Source organism: Eulemur rufifrons, chromosome 23 (assembly GCF_041146395.1).
Source record: "Eulemur rufifrons isolate Redbay chromosome 23, OSU_ERuf_1, whole genome shotgun sequence".
NCBI classification, from domain to species: Eukaryota; Metazoa; Chordata; class Mammalia; order Primates; family Lemuridae; genus Eulemur; species Eulemur rufifrons.
Genome location: NC_091005.1, coordinates 25,813,061 through 25,832,543, shown reverse-complemented (window position 1 = coordinate 25,832,543; position 19,483 = coordinate 25,813,061). Strand labels below are relative to the sequence as shown.

General features: G+C 40.5%; 1 protein-coding gene across 4 annotated transcripts in view; it reads left to right on the top strand.

Moving 5' to 3' along the window:
- LOC138402177 (liver carboxylesterase 1-like) overlaps window positions 1-4,445 on the top strand; it is a 29,192-nt gene extending 24,747 nt beyond the window's left edge. For 2 of the 4 annotated variants that reach the window (XM_069497929.1, XM_069497928.1), the window contains exons 13-15: window positions 2,560-2,691; window positions 3,671-3,743; window positions 4,036-4,445. In XM_069497929.1, the coding sequence (XP_069354030.1) occupies window positions 2,560-2,691; window positions 3,671-3,743; window positions 4,036-4,219 (389 nt within the window). In that variant the 3' untranslated portion in view covers window positions 4,220-4,445. The remainder of the gene's footprint in view (window positions 1-2,559; window positions 2,692-3,670; window positions 3,744-4,035) is intronic. The other 2 variants (XM_069497926.1, XM_069497927.1) reach the window with 1 other exon arrangement.
- Window positions 4,446-19,483: the final 15,038 nt, after the last annotated feature.

The following is a 19,483-nucleotide window of genomic DNA, read 5'->3' as shown; positions in this document are numbered from 1 at the left end:
TCTCACTCTTTTTGAGAAAAATAACTTCTGAATATAAAGTTAATGTTTCAATTGTAGAAAGTTTAGAAAATATGGAAGCACATAAAGGAAAAATCAAGTAACTATCCTAATCCCTCTACCTGCAGATATGTATGGTAATATTTTTGGTATTTTCTTCTAAGAATTTTTTCATCTCATATTATATAAAAATTAATTTTCTGTTATAGTTCTATCCATGCAATGCCATGTTGTGATGATTTTCTTTTTTACTCTAATTGTAAATGAGGTAAGGATTTCCTTAATATTGATTTAAAAAACTGTCAAAAACATCCATTCTTCCATCAAATAGATATATGAAAATTTAATTTAATATTTCTATCCAGTTGGATATTTAGGTTGGCTGCTTATAATTTGGGGCTACCAATAACATTATTATTCTCAGCTTTATATGCATAAATTTTCAACCATATGTCTAATAATTTTCTAGGGTATTTCATACAAAATTACTAGGCTGGCCCATAGGAACATTTTGAAGCTCTTGATGCATTTTGCAAAATTGCTCTCCAGTATATAAGAGTGTGGATTTCTTCACTCCCTTTCTCACCTGGGATACTAAGGTTGGAAATTAAAAGAATGCTGCCAATTTCATAAGCCATCTTCCACCAAAAAAAGGGACATAAGACTACGTTTTAATTTGCATATCTTTGATTACTAGCTCTCTCACTGTCTATACTTCACTAGTTGTTCCTACTTCTTATTGCCCAAATCTGTTCCTTACTTTCTTTTGAAGACTTCTGTTGTGATTGTATGAATTTTATAACTCTCAGTGGTTTTAGGTAAAAGGTTTTTTTTTTAAAAAAAATGTCTTTTGGGAAGTGTGCTGCCTAAAATAAATTCTCTCCTTCACAAAAGTTCTTTCCTCTGTGGTTGGGCTCTGAGTTCCTTTGTAAAACATTTGAGTGGCAGAGGCGAGGTCAAACCCTCCTTTCAGCATGTTGTGCTTAACCTTGAAGCAGCCCTTTATTTACCAAGTGCGCTAGGGACCTCAGAAGGATGACCTGTTCCAAACAACGATTCTTGATAAACCAAGGGCGCAGTGGCGGAGGCTGAGGGTGATGATTAAATAAGTTATTCTTCACGTTCACGTTGGGATAACATATATTGGTAAATTTTTTTCTGGATGAATATTTAATGATGTTAAGAGATGATTATAGTATGTTACAAAATAACATATATAGTATCTTTCCAATTTGACAAACACAAAAGGGAGATAGGCTATAGTACTAAAATGGCCTATCTCTGAGTGGTGGGATTGTTAGTAATTTTTTGTTCAGTTTTTTTTTTCTGCATTTTCTTTTTTTTTTTTAAAGATATTTATTTGTTTTAATTTTTCTTTTTTTTTTTAAATTTCAGCTCATTATGAGGGTACAAAAGTTCAGGTTATATATATTGCCCATGCGCCCCCATCTCCCCGAGTCTCAGCTTCAAGCGTGTCCATTCCCTAGACAGTGCACATCGCACTCATCATGTTGGTGTGCACGCATCCCCTCCCCCCACCCCATCCCCCCCAGTCAGAACTTCAAGCGTGTCCAACTAAATTTCTTACTGTACCCATAGGGGGAAAAGTTATAAAATTTCTCCACCAACCCAGTTGGGGCCTAACTCTTTCTCTGTTAGGGTCATTCCTTTGTGGACATTGTGTCCAATGCAAAGTGCTGAGCTATAGTGCTGGATGGCCCATGAGTTATCCCTGAGGAGCAGGGATTGGTGGCTCCACTGAGCCAGTCAGTAGGGAAATTGACATCTCCCTGGGGCTTGGGCAAGTGGGTTTAGTGCTAAGAGAGGGAGGCAGAGGAGAGGAGGAGAGAGGTCAGGAGAGAGGCAAGGTCACCCTTCCACGGCCCCTTGTCATCTCCACTACTACATTATCAGCCTTAAAGCTTTAACACTCCCTAGGCCAAGCAGGAAACAAAATATATGAGGAGACAGTGAAATATGAAGTGCTGAGTTTTGTGGTTTCCTGAGAAATAAGAGACCCATTGTTCTCTCTCTGCCTATGTTTGTATTTAAATATCCTTGTTTTCAAACAAGCAATTTGGATTTGCATCACTCTTTTCAGAAATGGGTAAAAAAAAAACCACTGGACATGATCAAAACTAGGCTGAATAGAAGACACCTATTAGGGTGTATACATTCTCCTAGGGAATGAACACTAGTCCCTGTCTTATCAATGAAATAGAATAGTGTAAACTGGATGTATATAGATTTGCGTGTATGTGAATGCATCATGCGGCAAAGGGATCCAGTGTCCCCGTAATGATAGTTATTTTAAATTGGTCAACCCAGGGTTTTAAAATTCATTCATTTAGTATTCATTAACTCGTTCACTCATTCAACAAATACTCTGCTCAAATCCCATTCTACCTTAACCAGCTAAGCAGCCCTCAGCAAGTCACTGAGCTTTCCTGAAACGGTTTCTCACTGTGCTGATCACCAGGGGTTTCCTGCAGGGCCGGGGACCTTGACACCCCCCAGGGCTGGGTCGGTAACAGGAACTGTGCATGAATCGTGTCTTCTCAGATGCTGGAGCCCCCACCTACATGTATGAGTTTCGGTACCGCCCAAGCTTCTCATCAGACATGAAACCCAAGGCGGTGAGAGGGGACCACGGGGATGAGATCTTCTCTGTCTTGGGAGCCCCATTTTTAAAAGGTAATGGCTCTTGGTGGCTGTGAGCCTGGAGTTAGGAGATGTGGGTTCCAGTCTTGGTTTGGAAGCCTTGAGCGATTTCTCCTTCTGTCCTGGTCTTAGTTTCCCGATTCACTGTAACAGGGTCGAATGCCATTGTGCAGCCCCCACCCTTCCTCCTGCTCTGACACGCGTGAAGGAGGATGTGCACTCATGTGCCCTCAGCCAAGGTCACTTTCAGAATCCTCGCCTGTGACATCAATAAGGCAGAAGTGGGTCACTTGCAGGGCCCTAATCTAGGGCCAGAATGTCACTACTCCATTTCCCTCTCATAAGAGCATATCAGAATGTGAGTGAAGTTCAGGTTAGAATTGGTGTTAACCTTGAACTGGGTCTAATGTGTGTCTGTCTGTCTGTCTACTTATCAAATCATGTATCTTTAACTTCAAAATATTTAATAACATAATATTTTAAAGAAAACCCTCCACAAGTGCCTTCAACACCTTCACTCTCAGCAGTAATGGATGACTGTAACCCAAGTCCTGGCTGTTCATGACACACCAGTGCTTTTGGGCGTCTCCCAGTCTGGTGATCCCTTAGGACCTTTGCAGCTCTGTTATTTTACAGATGTGAAACTGTGGGTACATGTAGGAGATTGAGAAAGGTTCCAAGAGAGCACAACTCTGGGAGTTGTGGTTCCTGTAGAGGAAAACCTTGGGTGTGGCATTGGGACCCTGAGTGGGGAGAAGGCAGGTGGGGGTCACAAAAGAGAAAGTCAGCCAATCCATGGATTGTCTGCACACCCATTGCTGAGTTCTAGATCATTCATCATCAAACTTACAGTGCAGTCAAATTAACCAGGGTCTTCTTGAAATGCAGATTTCAACCCAGTGTCTATGGAGCAAGGACATAGACTCTGTGTTAGTAACAACCTCCCAAGTGATGCTAACTCTACTGAACCATGAACCACACTATGCACAGAAAAGGTTTTTTGTTTCTACAGGTGGTGCTTCAGAAGAAGAGATCAAACTTAGCAAGATGGTGATGAAATTCTGGGCCAACTTTGCTCGGAACGGGTGAGCCTGGTGGCAAAGATGGGGCAGGGTCGGTGGGGGCAGGTGGATCTATGGGGAAGGAGGGACAGCTTCTAAAGTTTGAGTGATTAAACTTCCCACCCTGACACCACAGTGCTCTGAAAATGAGAGTTCTCTGAAAATGGAAAGGCTGCCCCGGGACATGGTGAGCTCCCTATGTCTGGAGGTGTACGAGTTTCCTAGCATACATGAGCCAGGAGATCCCTGGAAATCTCAGAGGATTGCTGGGACCACACGGCAACTTTAAGGAGTTTCTATATGATTCTGTCCCCAGGAACCCCAATGGGGAGGGACTGCCCCATTGGCCAGCTTATGACCAGAAGGAAGGGTACCTGCAGATTGATGTCCCCACGCAGGCAGCCCAGAAGCTGAAGGACAAGGAAGTGGACTTCTGGACCAAGCTCCTGGACACGGAGGCAGCAGAGAAGGCAACCCAGACAGAACACACTGAGCTGTGAACGGGAGGCCCCGCCAGCCTCCAGAGCCTGGAGGAGCCAAGACTGGGCTATTCTATAGAAGGTGATCGTGAGTGAGAGAGCATCAGGTTGTGGGGGCTGGAGAATTGTCTGCTGGGAGAGGACACAGGGCAGGGAGGGACAATTTTTGCACTTGTGACCTCAATCGTGGGAATAAATCTTCTTTTAGAGGCCAAATCAGTGTTTATGTCTAAGGCTAGTGATTAATGCACTCTCATCAGAGAGAGAATAATGAAGCGGGAGGCACCAGCAGTAGGAAGGTGCCTCAGCTGGGGACGGCTTGGCCTCTAGACAAGCAGCACCCAGCAGGCTGGGCCCTGGGAGGTGCTGAGGGGACCCTGCACATGCCCCGTGTCTCTGAGCCCCAACAGCTTCCAGTGGTCGGACTGGGGCTGGCCAGAGTGCAGCCGTCCTCCCTCGAGTTGGAGTTACCCGTGGAGATGGAGGTGGCACAGGCTGAGCACGAACCTGGATCGGTAGAGGGAGAGGGGCCGTGGTGACCTGTGGCAGTGTTGTGTGGCCTTCGCTGACCCTCCCACAGGTGTGCAGGACCTTCCTCAACATACACAGAAGTGTCTTAGGCCCTTCCATGAGGCTGTCTCTTCCAACAGCTGGTCTGAAGCCGCTCTGTGGTCTGGACCACTTCAAGTCCAGGTAGTGACCACCTTGGAATAAGTCCCTGAAGTGTCATCCTAAAACTCTTTTAGAATCTCAGGAGTGATTTCTGGGTTCTGCTGGGATGTAGAAAGTTCTAAAGAGTGTCAGTCCTATCCTGACAACAGGAAGAAGCTGGATTACTTTAAAAATCATTACTTTTCCTGCACAAAAGAGGTGAAATTGCAAGGCAAATGATTACCCTAGAATTTAAGGGAAGACAGGAGATATGGGATGTGAGCACTGGCTTCCATTCCACCTACAGGCTGAAGACAGGGTCACTATAATCAGTAAAGTCTTTGAAAAGAATAATCAAGTGCGAAAGGCCAAGTGTGGCCTAGTATGAGAGTATAAAATTCCTGGGAGCCATATAGCTAATTGGGAGTTTAAACCCACACAAACTCTTCTCCATGGGCCTCTCGCAGGTGCTCCTGAGAAAAACGTGAGCTCCTGAGAAAGACAACTTCAATATACCAAAAAGTAAAACTCAAACTATGGGACTGGATACATATTAATTATTACTGCCCTAGTAACTAGGAGAATAAACTAGACAAACTATTATTCCATCACAGATAACATTTTAGCACAGATAAAGTTACATTCTAATAACGGTCCGAACTGCCCCACAAATTAAATTCTGATTTTTTTTAATTACAAAAGTTTACATTGTATTGTGCAGACAGGAGAAAGCCTGACTCCAGGGGTGCAGGCTTGAATCCTGCTCTGACCATAATCCCCCAAGGAAAAAGGCCAGCAAACCTTGTCCGTTGTCTTCCTCAAGGCACGACTGAAGACTTATTGAGGCTCAGGATAAGAAAAAATTGAAAAACCCCTGGGCGAGGGACAACAAACCATCCTGAGTCCAGTTCATTGGTATTTACTGCTGGGGAGGAGAAAGAAGACCGAGAAAGTCCTATCTTCAAAACTGAGGATCACAGGGCCTGCCTAAGATTGAGGTTAGACCAAGACAAGAGAATTGTCACCAGAATTATCAAGTACCAGCAGGTGCACAGGGAAGGCCTAAACCTAAGTAGTGGAACAAAGCATTAACAAAACCCTTCAGAAAACCCACCCTAAAAAACCCATTCAAACACAAGCACACCAGAGTAAGCACAAGCACAAGGTAACATTAGCAGAATCTGAATACAACAATGCACTTAAAATAACCATAGCAACAACACAACCCAAGCCCTGCTTATCTCCTGACTACAAAAACTTAATTCCCCAAATATACACAACCACACACACGGACTGACACACCAACACACATGTGTGCTCATGTGTGCAATCAGTCTTGTACAAGATAAGGCATGGCCATTTCCAGGCATAAATGCTATTTACTTCGGTTTGTAGTCTCTCACACATGATGTGCAGCATTGAATTTAAAATTGGAAACACACAAAAGAGCAAGGAATAAACCCATTAACAATAGACAAAGCAATCAACAGAACTAGATTCAGAGATAACCTAGGTGTCAGAACTAACAGGCTGAGAATTTAAAATAAGTATAAGGAAAACATATAAGGACAGACGGGAATTTCTGCAGCGATGTAGAAAGTGTAAGAAAGAAGACATTGGAAATGGTAGAAATTAAAGAAAAAATACTAGAAATGAAGAATGCCTCTAATGAATTGAGCAGTAGACCTGACACAGTTGAGGAAAGAATAAGTGAACTTGAAGATAGGTCAATATAAATTACCCAACTTAAATAAAAAGAGAAAAAGGATTGGAGAAAAAAAGAAACAGGACACAGCATTCAAGAGATGTGGGATAATATCTAAAGGTCCAACATATGTATAACTACAATACCAGAAAGAGAAGAGAAAAAGAACAGGGAGAAAAAAATATTTGTAAAGATAATGGCTGAGAATTTTCCAGAAATAATGAAAGATATCAAAGAATCTGAGGGAACCATAAACAGGATTAAGCAATAACATTAACATACATATTTAGACACTTAATAAGAAAATATTGAAGGAAGCCAGAGAGAAAAGACATTACATACACAGGAACAAAGAAAAGAATTATAGAAGGCTTCTTACTGGAAACCATGCAAGCAAAAACAACAAACAAACAAACAAAAAACAACAACAAGAAGATACACCTTTCAAGTGCTGAAAGAAAACACTTTCAACTCAGAATTCTCTATTTCACAAAAATATTATTCAAAAATAGAGAAAAAGAGACTTTTCAGAAAAACAACTGAGATAATTTATTATTAGAATACCTGTGCTACAAGAAATATGAAAGGAAGTTCTTCGTGTAGAAGATAGGTGATACAAGGAAAAAATTTGGATCTATATCGGCAACGTGAACACTACAGAAATCTTTAAAATAAAAGTTAGATTTTTTTGTATTAAGTCACTGTCTTCGGCAAAAGCAGTACCAATGAACTGTGAGCTTAGAGCGTATTTAAGAGCAAAATAATGACAAAAATAGCACAAAGATGGGAAATAAGAATGTAAAGTACACTGAAGTAAGGTTCTTATAATTCATATTATATTGTTTGAAGGTATAATGTGATTAGTTAAAGATGTATATTGCATACCAAGGACAACCACTAAAGATTTTTAAAGAGATATGAATAAGGAACCAGTAGTGGAGATACAATGGAATCATAAAAAATAATCCTAAAGCAAGCAAACAAAATAAAGGGGGAAAAAAAAAACCTATGAAGAAATTTAAAAAGTCTTGTTAAAATAACAGTTTTTAATCTAATCATGTCAATAACTACATTAAAAGAAAATGATTTAAACATACCAATTTAAAGAGATTGTCAGATCAGATCAAAGAAAAAGCAAGACCCCACTAAACACTGTCATGGGGAGTCTGTCTCCACTTTTTGATTTTGCTGATACTTTTTAAGCCTCACTCCTCTTTTGTCCCCTCTTACCCCACATCTGGAAAGCTGATAAAAAAGCCTGGGTGCTTCCTCCCTTTGTGCTGGTGGAAGATTCAACCCATGAGAAAGTTTACCAGGGCCCCAGTGCAGAACCTTCACACCACAGCTGCTCATCCTGAGACAGCCTCGCAGAGATCCCGGAGCCTCAGTGAGGTGAAGAAACAGTGTATTTTTTCCATTTGGTTTAAAGAGAAGGGGTGACACTATAGAGCAGAGGACAACAAACTAAAACCCTCAGGCCAAATGAGAGTAGAGGTTTTCCTGTGAGACTGTGGGCTCTTTGGGGTCAGGACGAAGGTCAGATTCCCATTTGTGGTTCCTTAACAAGTGCTTGGCAATGGGACTGTATGGATCAATTGAAAGATGACCAGCCAGATGGATCTTTACACATAGATGTGGACATCAGCCATCGGTGATCTATTGATTATAACTTTAAACTCTATAACAATAGTAATAGTAACTAAAAGGTATTGAATATCTATTGTGTTTTCATTATAAAGTACTTTCCATATTAGGTAAAATAATCTGCACAGAAACCCTATGAGGTGAGTACTTGTTATCAACCCCATGAAAATCAACACAAGGCACAAGAAAACGCAGCTAGTAAATGATAGGACCAGCTACATAATTTCCTGTGCAAAATAAAAATGTGGGACACTTGTCTTAAAACTTATAAAGACTTCAAAGACTGCAATGGCACAGCATTAATACAACCTGTGACTGCACAGTTCTCACATCCATGAAGACAGCCCTGGTCACAGAGCTGGGATATGAACCTGACCAATCTGAACCTAGAGCCCTGAGTATCCACTACTGCCACCAGAGTGGGAGAACAGCCCCAAACTCCAATGTTCTGCCAGGGAATCCCCAGCCTCTAGCTGCCATTACACCTGGATATGGCTTGAGCAACACTCACAGCCCAGTCCCCCAGGACCACCACTGCCGAGATAGCCTCACCCAGCTGCCACTGTCACCTCCACAGGGAGAACTTAGGCAGAGCACTCCACTATAATACCAGCCTCTGTGGACAGGGTATCACCCAGCTCCCAGCTAGAACTTCGAACAATGATCTAGGGAATAATCCACCACCCTGCATGAACACCAACCAGCATTGGCTTGAACTGCGGTAATCACAGGGGAAAGGAACAAAACAGAACAGCTGTACTACAAGCTGTCAGTGCATCCACCTCTCCCTTGATGGGCCAGTATTCCAGAGTAGGACACAAAAGTGCCATCCAGGGACTTCTCCTTCTAACTAACCAGGGGAGTTACCAGCAAAGGAGAATGGTGCCCTGCAACCCTATTTGCCCTGAGCTGAGAGAAGAGGATTCAGAAGAGAAGAAATGAGCAAAAGAACCCTGGCAACATGAAAAAACAAGATAGATTGACACCACCATGGGATCACAATGGAACTACAGTAGTGGACTCCAAACAAAAGGAAATTGTTGAAATGACAGAAATGGAATTCAAAATATGGATGGCAAATGAAGTGAATGGAATTGAAGAGAAAGTTGAAAACCAACAAAAAAGTCAAACTAAATTTTAAGAAATCAATGAAAAAATTGAAAAAGTCAGAAAACAGCCAGACAACAAATGAAAGGATAAAATAGAACTTAAAGAAATGAAAGAATCATTTAGGGACTATCAAAACACAGCAGAAACCCTCAGCAACAGACTAAAGCAAGAAGAAAGAATCTCAGAGCCTGAAAAGGCTCTGAAGCTAACCTAGTCATTCATAGAGGCAGAAAAGAGAATAAAAATACTGAGCAATCACTTAGAGATATATGGGACTATGTGAAGCACACTAATACTGAATTATAGGGTATCCTCAAGGGAGAAGAAGAAAGGACAAAAAGCATGGAAAATCTATTTGAAGGAATTATTGAGGAAAACTTCCCTGGGATTGACAGAGATTCAGACATCCAGGTACAAGACGGTCATCAAATACTGGGAAGATTTAGAGCAAATAGGACATCTCCAAGATGCATAGTTATCAACCTGGCCAAAGTCAAAATGAAGAGGAAAATTCTACAAGCAGCAAGATGTAAGCAACAACTAACCAACAAAGAAAAACCCATCAGGCTAACTGCAGTCTTCTCGACAGAGATCTTACAAGTCGGAAGGGATTGGAGGCACATCTTCAATCTTCTTAAAGAGAACAACTGCCAGCCTAGAATTTTGTATCCTGCAAAACTAAGTTTCATCAGCAGAGGAATAAAGTCTTTTCCAGATAGGAAAACACTAAAGGAATTTGCCATGACCAGACCTGCCCTACAGGAAATACTCAGACCTGCATTAACCATAGATCAGCACGGTGGATGCCCACCAGTGTAAAATCACCCAACAGATAAAGCTCAGAGCTCATACTAAACAATGGCAAAAGGGGGAAGACAAAGCAATAAGGTACTACCCAACATGATGAACAGAACAGCATCCCACATGTCAATTCTGTCACTCAACATTAACAGTGTGAATGCCCCACATAGACTCACTGAATGGATGAAAAAACACAACCCAAGTACTTGCTATCTCCATGAAACACATCTAACCCAGGAGGATTCACACAGACTCAAGTTGAAAGGATAGAAAAAAAAATTCTACACAAACAAAAACCAAAAGAGAGCTGATGTGGCCATTCTCATATCAGATAAAATTTGCTTTAAATCAACAACAGTACAGAAAGACAAAGATGACCATTATGTAATGCTAAAGGGAGCAATTCAACAAGAAAATACACAATCCAAAATATATATGCACCGAATATAGGGGTTCACAGATTTATAAAGAAAATTCTACTAGATCTAAGCAAAGACATAAATAGTAATGTTGTAATTGCTGGGGACCCCCTTTTCAGAGCTGGACAAATCATCAGAAAATAAATAAACACTGGACTTAATTGGGACTCTAGAGCAAAGGGAACTAACAGACATTTACAGAGCATTCTACTCAAAACTATGAAATATACATTCTTCTCATCAGCACAAGGGACATTCTCCAAGATGGATAATATCTTAGGCCACAAAACATAAGTCAAGAAATTAAAAAAAGTCAAAATCATGCTATATATTCTTACAGACTACAGTGGAACAAAACTAGAAATCAATTTCATGAGAAATACTCAAATCTACACAAAGTCATGAAAATTAAACAATCTGCTAATGACCGAACATTGAGTTCATGATGAAATCAAAATAGAACTCAAAAGATTCCTTGAACTGAATGACAAAGGGTTCACAAGCCATCAAAATCTATGGGATTCAACAAAAACAGTCTTGAGGTGGAAATTCATACCTAAATACCAACACAAAATAGATAGAATAATTACAAATTAACAATCTAATGTTACATCTCAAGGAACTAAAAAGAGAAGAGCAAACTGCATCCAAAGCCAGCAGAAGAAAAGAAATAACAAAGCTCAGAGCAGAACTAAACAAAATGGAAAACAAATACAAAGGATCAAAGAAACAAAAAGGTGGTTCTTGGAAAAGATAAACAAAATTGATAGACCTCATGCTAGATTAAGCAGAAATAAAAGAGAAAGGACCCAAATAAACTCAATCAGAAATGAAAAAGGAGATATTATAACTGATACTACGGAAACGCAAAATATCATGCGGGAATACTGTGAAAATCTCTATGCACATAAACTATAAAACATAGAGGGAGTGGTCAAATTCCTAGAAACACCAATCTCCCAAGACTCAATCAGAAAGAAATAGATTTACTTAACAGAGCAATAACAGTGAGGTTGAAGCAATAATAAAAATTCTCCCAACAGATAAAAGCCCAGGGCAAAATGCTTTCACAGTTGAATTCTACCAGACCTACAAAGAAGAGCTGGTATCCATACCATGGAAATTATTCCATAACATTAAAAGCAAGGAATCATCTCCCAACTTATTCTATGAATCCAGCATCACCTTGATACCAAAGCCAGGAAAGGACACAGCAACAACAAAAAAGAAAACTACAGACCAATATCCCTTATGAATATAGAAGGAAAAATACTCAACAGACTATTAGCAACCTGAATTCAACAGGATATCAAAAATATATTTCACCATGACCAGATGTGCTACATTTCAGGGATGCAAGGATGGTTCAACATACACAAATCAATAAATGTGATTCACCACTTAAACAAAAGCAAAAACAAAGACCATATGATCATCTCAATAGATGCAGAAAAAGCATTCTACAAAATCCAGCACCATTTCATGATAAAAACACTCAAGAAACTGAGTGAAGGAGGAACATATCTCAAAATTATAACAGTCACATGATAAATCCACAGCCAAAATCATACTGAATGGGGGAAAGTTGTAAGAATTCCCCCTAAGAACTGAAACAAGACAAGGGTGCCCATTGTCACCATTTCCATTCCATATAGTACTGGAAGTCCTAGCCAGAGCAATCAGGAAAGAGAAAGAAATAATGGGTATCCAAGTCAGGAAACAAGAGGTCAAACTCTTGCTTCTCACTGATGATATGATCTTTTATCTAGAAACTCACTAAAGCTGCACCAAAAGACTCCTGGAATTGATAAATAAATTCACCAAAGCCTTAGATTACAAAATAAATATACAAAACTCAGTAGCATTTGCATATACCAATAACAGTCAAGCTGAGAATCAAATCAAAGATTCAATACCATTCACAATAGCTACAAAGAAAATAAAATACTTAGTAATATACTTAACAAAGGAGGTGAGAGTTCTCTGTAGGAAAACTAGAAAACACTGATGAAAGAAGTCACAGATGACACAAGCAAGTGAAAAGCATATCATGGATTGGTAGAAACAAAATTGTTAAAATATCCATGCTGCCCACAATGATTTACAGATTCAATACAATCCTCATCAAAATACCAATATCATATTTCACAGACCTAGGAAAAATAATTCTATGTTTCATTTGGAACCAAAAAAGAGCCCACATAGCCAAAGGAATCTTAAGCAAAAAGAACAAATCTGGAGGCATCACATTACCAGACTTTAAACTATACTACAAGACTATTAGAAACCAAAACAACACGGTATTGGTACAAAAATAGAGAGATAGACCAAAGGAACAGAGCAGAGAACCCAGATATAAAACCATCTACCTACAACCATCTGATCTACAACAAAGCAGACAACAACAGACACTGAAGAAAAGAAGCCTATTCAATACATGATGCTGAGATAATTGGATAGCTACACACAGAAGAATGAAACAAGCACCTTACCTCTCACCACCTACAAAAATTAATTCAAGGTGGATAATGACTTAAATGTAAAGCATGAAACCATAAAAATTCTAGATCAAAATGAAGAAAAAATTCTTCTACACACTGGCCTAGGCAAAGAATTTATGACTAAGACCTCAAAGGCAATTATAGCAACAACAAAAATAAATAAATGGGATTTGATTAAATTTAAAAGCTTCTGCACAGCAAAGGATATAATCAAGTGGGCAAATAGACAATCTACAAAATGAGAGCAAATATTCACAAACCATTCAATAAAGGGCTAATATACACAATCTACAAAGAACTTGAAGAAATCAGCAAGATAATACTAAACAGCCCCATTAAAACATGGGCAAAATACACAAACAGATTGGATTGAATCATTGGCCATAGGTGATCAACTCAACTTGTAGTCAGTAGTTAGAATTAAGAATATTTGATAGCACAACAAAGTCACAATTGTCAACAACAAATTATGATATACTTTAATATAACTAAAAGCCTAAAACAGTGGAATTGGAATATAAATGTTTGAGGGGATGGGTACACAAATTACCCTAACTTGATTATTGATATTACACTATGTAGGCCAGTATCAAAACATCACATGTACCCTATAAATATATAAAACTATTATGTACTCATAGTAATTACAAATAAAAATAAAAACTGAAACATTATCTGAGCATGGTACAGATCAGCAGAACTCCCCAGGAGGCCCACAGATTCATGAGTTAAGTACACGCTAGTCGTTTTATGTTTTGGGGTGCTTTGCTGCACAGCAATCATTTGCTCATACACCGTCTAACTCCCAAGTATGGTTCCATCACTCCACTGATCTAACACCTCAGTGGCTCCTACTGTCTGCTGGAAAAGGTTCCATCTGCTCATCTCAGCACAGGATCTCCCTCCTATTCTGGATTTGACTTTCTGTTGCAGCCTCTCCATTTGGACCCTGCAAATTTCTGCGGATCCCGGTACTCCCTGCTACTGATTCATGCCTCTGTGCTGTCACTGGAGCTATTCTCATGTCCTGGAATTTCTCTCAAGACTCAACCCTAGTGCCACCTATTATTGGGCATATAAGTATACATAAGTGGTTGCTGCATCCTGTCCCCAAAGTTGCTGGTCCCCTGAAAGATCATTTCAGTAAGTGTGGTAAGTGCAGTGATGGTCGGGTGTGGAAAGGTGTTTTCTAGGGGGTGATATCTTGAGAGGCAGAGAGGAGTGAGCCAGTATCAGAGAGCCATGGAAGAGCCCAGGGGTGAGGCTCAGGGGAACAGGGTGCACTTGGGTCACTTGCAGCTAGTCGAGCATGACTGGAGCAGAGGTGGGTGACAGGAGGAGAGGCAGACTGAGGACTTGGATTTACCTTGAAAGCAATGGGAAGCCACTGGAGGGCTTTAAAAGTAAGCAATAAGTGCTCCATAAATGTTTCCTTACCAGCAACCATCTGTCTCCCCATCAGACTGAGAGTTCCTCCAGGGCAGGGCTATTCATCCTGTGTATTCTCTAGTCCAGTCCTGTACACAGCAGGGCTGGCTATGATTCTGATCAATGAATGAATGAATGAATCCACCCACCCATGATATACTATTAATAATAGCAAAACCAAATGGATCTTTGCATATATACAAGAACTGCTTTGCAGTCCCCTGGTTCAGGAGAGTGGTGAGGATTCAGATAGGTTGTGAGATAGGTCTAGAGCATGAACAAGCACCCCCAGCCCTGTGTGCTTCCTGCAGCCTCTGCTTAGCAGCAGGAGTGTGTGTTGGTGCCACCTGGTGGCCACCGTGCTCATGTTCTAAACAAGAAATCACCTTCCTCCATTGCTGAGGTGCCCTGCCAGGCCAGGCAGGGGGAGAGGGAACCTGGAGTGGGCAGAAACACTCTGCCCAGTGGACAGATCCACCTGCCATCATAGGAGGCCTCTGTGAATGACAACACCGGGTCTGCGTGTCCGCACCCTGGAAGACCTCAGTCCCTATAACTTGAACTCATGGCAGTAATTCACCTCAGTCCATGGGATGTAGAAGCCCCTATCTGTGCCCTCTCAGCCCATGGTGCTTCCCACAGGGCCCCTCTTGCTCTCAGAGGATGATGATCCAGTGCGAGGAAGCCACAGAGAAGAAGATAAATATCGGTTTCCTTCCAATATCCTTCTCATCCTCTTCCGAAGAGAACCCTGGTTCTGTTCAGGGCAGCCATGTGCCCAGTTAAAAATCCTTAGCTCTCCAGACTCTCCTGTAGGTAGGGCTTGAAATGGTGCACGGGTCTGGGCAATGGGATATAGGCAGACGTCCGTGGGGTTGCAGGGAAGCCGTTCTTCTCTGAGGAGCAAGAGACAGGCTCATCCCCCCTCTGCCTGCCTGAAGGTTGGACAAGATATCTGCAGGTGGATTGGCCATCTTTTCTCATGAGAATGAGAACCACACACTATGGATGTTGCAACAAGAAGCTAGAAGGCATCAAGCAGCTCCAGAGTCATCTCAGGCTTCTGGACATGCCCAGGCAGTGGCCCTCCTAAAGTTCTTCTCCAGGACCAAGGACTCTTCTCCCTCTTCTTCCCACTGACCACCTTCTCCCTGACCCATTACCTGTTTGTTATATGAGAAGGAGAAAACCCCATTCATTAAGAAACCATAGTTACATTTTTGTTATATGCAGTCACTTGTCATCGTAATATATATGTGTAATCTTTTTGCTTTTTCATAATGAGCCCAGAGAGAACCTTTATGTGGTATAAAGAAACAGAAATCATGAGATTAGTGGGTGTTTGGAAAAAGCCATATACTTATTTTTCCTGGGAGACAGGAGACCTTTATTAAAGTTGAACTCTCTTACAAGATGACCTAGCACAGATCATTTGTTTCCTAGCACATTTCGGGCACTTAAAGATGTACGTTTATATACTTTTGGTAAAATATATTATATATGTATATATTAATATAAATCATATATGTGTGGAAATTACATATATGTGTACAATTTACATGTATATATGTACATATACATTTATTTAGTATGTACTATGTATTTGGTTTTTCCCCCTTATTTTTTATTTCTATATCTTCATGTGGTACAAGTGCAATTTTGGTACATTGATATATATTGCAAGGTGGTGAAGTCAGTGACTTCAGTCCATCCGTCACTAGAGCAATGCATATTGTACCCATTAAGCACTTCCCATATTCCAACCTCTCCTACCCAACCATCCCTGTGAGTCTCCATTGTCCATCATTGCACACTCTGTTTCCATGTGTACACATTATTTAGCTCCCATTTATAAGTGAGAACATGCTGTATTTGTCTTTCTGTGTCTGAGTTGTTTCACTTATGATAATGGCCCCAGTTCCAGCCATGTTGCTGCAAAAGACATGATTTCATTCTTTTTCATGGATGAATAATATTCCATTGTGTATATATACCACATTTTAAAAAATTCGGTCCTCTGTGATGTACCCTTAGGTTGATTCCATACTTCCTACTGTGAATAGTGATGCACTGTACATATGAGTGCAGGTGTCTTTTTTATACATTGATTTCTTTTCTTTTGGGTAAGTGGGATATCTGAATCATACAGTACTTCTATTACTAGTTTTTTGAGAAATCTCCATACTGTTTTCCACAGAGGTTGCACTAATTTACATTCCCACCAACAGTGTATAAATGTTCCCCTTTCTCTGCATCCTTGAAAACATCTGTCATTTTTTTTGTCTTTTTAATAACATCAATTCTGATTGTTATAAGATGATCAGTAATTGTGATTTTAATTTCCATTTTTCTGAGGATAAATGATGATGAACTTTTTTCATATGTTTGTTGGAAATTTTTTTATCTTCTTTTGAAAAATATTTGTTCATATCCTTAGTTCTCTTTTTTATTGGGTCATTTGTGGTTTTTTATATTGAGTTGTTTGAGTTCCTTGTAAATTCTGGATATTAGTCCTCCCATCAGATGTATAGCATGCAAATATTTTCTTCCATTTCACAGGTTGTCTGTTCACTGTCTTGATTATTTCTTTTGCTATGCAAAAATTTTGTGATTTAATTAAGTCCTATTTATCTATTTTTGGTTTTGTTGCTGTGCCTTTGAGGTTTTTGTCATAAATTCTTTGCCTAGACCAATTTCCAGGAGAGCTTTCCCTAAATTTCCTTCTATCATTTTAAAAGTTTCAGGTCTTATGTCCAAGTCTTTAATCCATCTTGAGTTGATTTTTGTACATGGTGAGAAATAATTGTCAAGTGAATGTATGAATGAATAAATATGGAAAACACAAATAAGTAAAAACACCCACAATATTACAGCCAGGAAATGGTTATTGTGATGCTAATTAGACATATAACCTTATGAAATTTTCCTATGCAAATAAAAATATGTTACTACTAAAATGGGATCATATTATACATAACTGGATTTTAAAAAAAATGTTTCTTTAGTGAAATATAATTCACATGTCATAAAATTCACCTTTTTTTTTTTTTTTACAGAAGTTTATTCTTTAATGTACAATAGGCTCCAAGACAACGCTTCATTTTAGCTATAGGTGGCAGAAGATGTTGTGGCAGGGAATACAGATGTTTAAATAGGAATCAAAGGTCGCCATAGCCTCCGGCACAAGGAACAGCTTACTTTACACCAGATTTTTTAATTCTGCTTGTGGCCAGGGGGGTCCTTCCCCGCAGACTTCACTTTAGCTCCTCCAGTTTCTTCTGCTCCTCTTTTTGTTTCTGCTTGAACACCTGTCTTCCTCGTTGTCTTCCTGGCCTGCTTCTTGGGCTGCTGGAGGGGCTGCCTCTTGTCACCTTCATGGCCAGATATAGCGCTGCCTCCCCTTCCCCAGACCCTGCCGAAAATTCTGCTTTTTAAAGTGTACAGTTCAGTGGCTTTTAGTATATTCACAAGGTTGTGCAACTATCACCACGATCTAATCCCAGAACATTTTTACGACCCCAAAAAGAAACCTGGTGCCAGTTAGCAGCCACTCGGCATCCCCCTCATTTCCCTCTTCCCCAGCCCCTGGCAGCCACTAATCTACTCTCTGTCTGCACGGACTTGTCTGTTCTGGAAATTTCTTGTAAAAAACAATCACACAATATGTATCTTTTGTGCCTGGCTTCTTTCACTTAGCATAATGTTTGTAAGTTTTATGCGCACTGTAGCATGTTCTTTTTATGGATGAATAACATTGCACTCTGCGAATAGACCTCATTTTATTTATGCATTCATCAGTTGATGGGCATTTGGGTTATTTCCTCTTTTGGCTATTAGGAATAATAGTACTATCTGAGTATAAGTTTTTGTATGAACACATTTTCAGTTTTCTTGAGAATATACCGAGGAGTGGAATTGCTGGGTCATACGGTAACTCTGTGCTTAACTTTTCCAGGAACTGCCAAACCGTTTCCCAAAGCAGGCACAACAGTTTTATCACCTATTTTTGCCCCTTTCGCAGTAGATCATGACTGTCTTTCCTTGTCAGTGTATAGACATGTGCATCACTGGTTTGAGTGAGTACACGGTATTTCCTTGGCCAGGTACCAGAGTGTATGTAACAAATTCGCTATTGATGGGCATTTGATGATCCTTTGGAAGACGCTTTGAGCATCTCCCTTTTGTCCCGAGCAGTTTGTAAATGGGACTTTACAGAGCACTTTGTATCCCCCTAATTTGGTGTTTTCACATGCATTGCAAGCCCCCCACACGTCTGTCTTATCTACTAATGGTGAGCTCCTTGACCAGATGAAGCCTGTCTTGAGTTTACCTGTGTATCCATAACACCCAGCCAAGTATGAGGCATTGTGGTAAATCAAAGAATGCGTGGATACATGGATGGATGGTTATAGCCAGGGACTGTGGAGAGATGGAATTCATTTTTACCTTCTGTCCAAAATCCCTAATTTGAGAGGTAGTGAGTTCCCTGACCCTGGAGGTGTGTGACGGGAGGCCAGGCCAGTTGGCAGTAACGATTGTAAAGCAAATTTAGGCATCAGAAATGGGACTGGATGGAATTTAAAATCACTTCAGAACTTGTGAGCTGTAGAACTCCATGAAATGCAAGCCCAGAGAAGCTAAAAGATGTGTCTTAAGCTGCCCAGCTGAGCAGCTGTGGGGCTTTGAGTTGCTGTGAATATTTCTGAGCCTGTCCTGGGGACCCCACACCAAAGCTCCCCCTTGCCTACTTGTGCCTGACTTTGGGAAGCTCCCAGCCCACTAAGGTTAGAGACCCACAAAGGAGAAACCCTTATGTAACAAGTTGCTTGGCAAGTTTGTGGCTAACTGTAATTGGAGAGTTCAGTCTGGAGTGTTAACATAAAAAGAGGCTGAACTCTGGGGGGCGTGGCTTGGAGGTTCCAACAGAAGTCCAGGGAGATCTTTGGTAGTGGAGAGAGCTTTTCTCTTATTCCTGCTTAGATCCTTGGGCTGGCGTGGAGGGAACTCCAGGGCCAGGCGAGGCTGT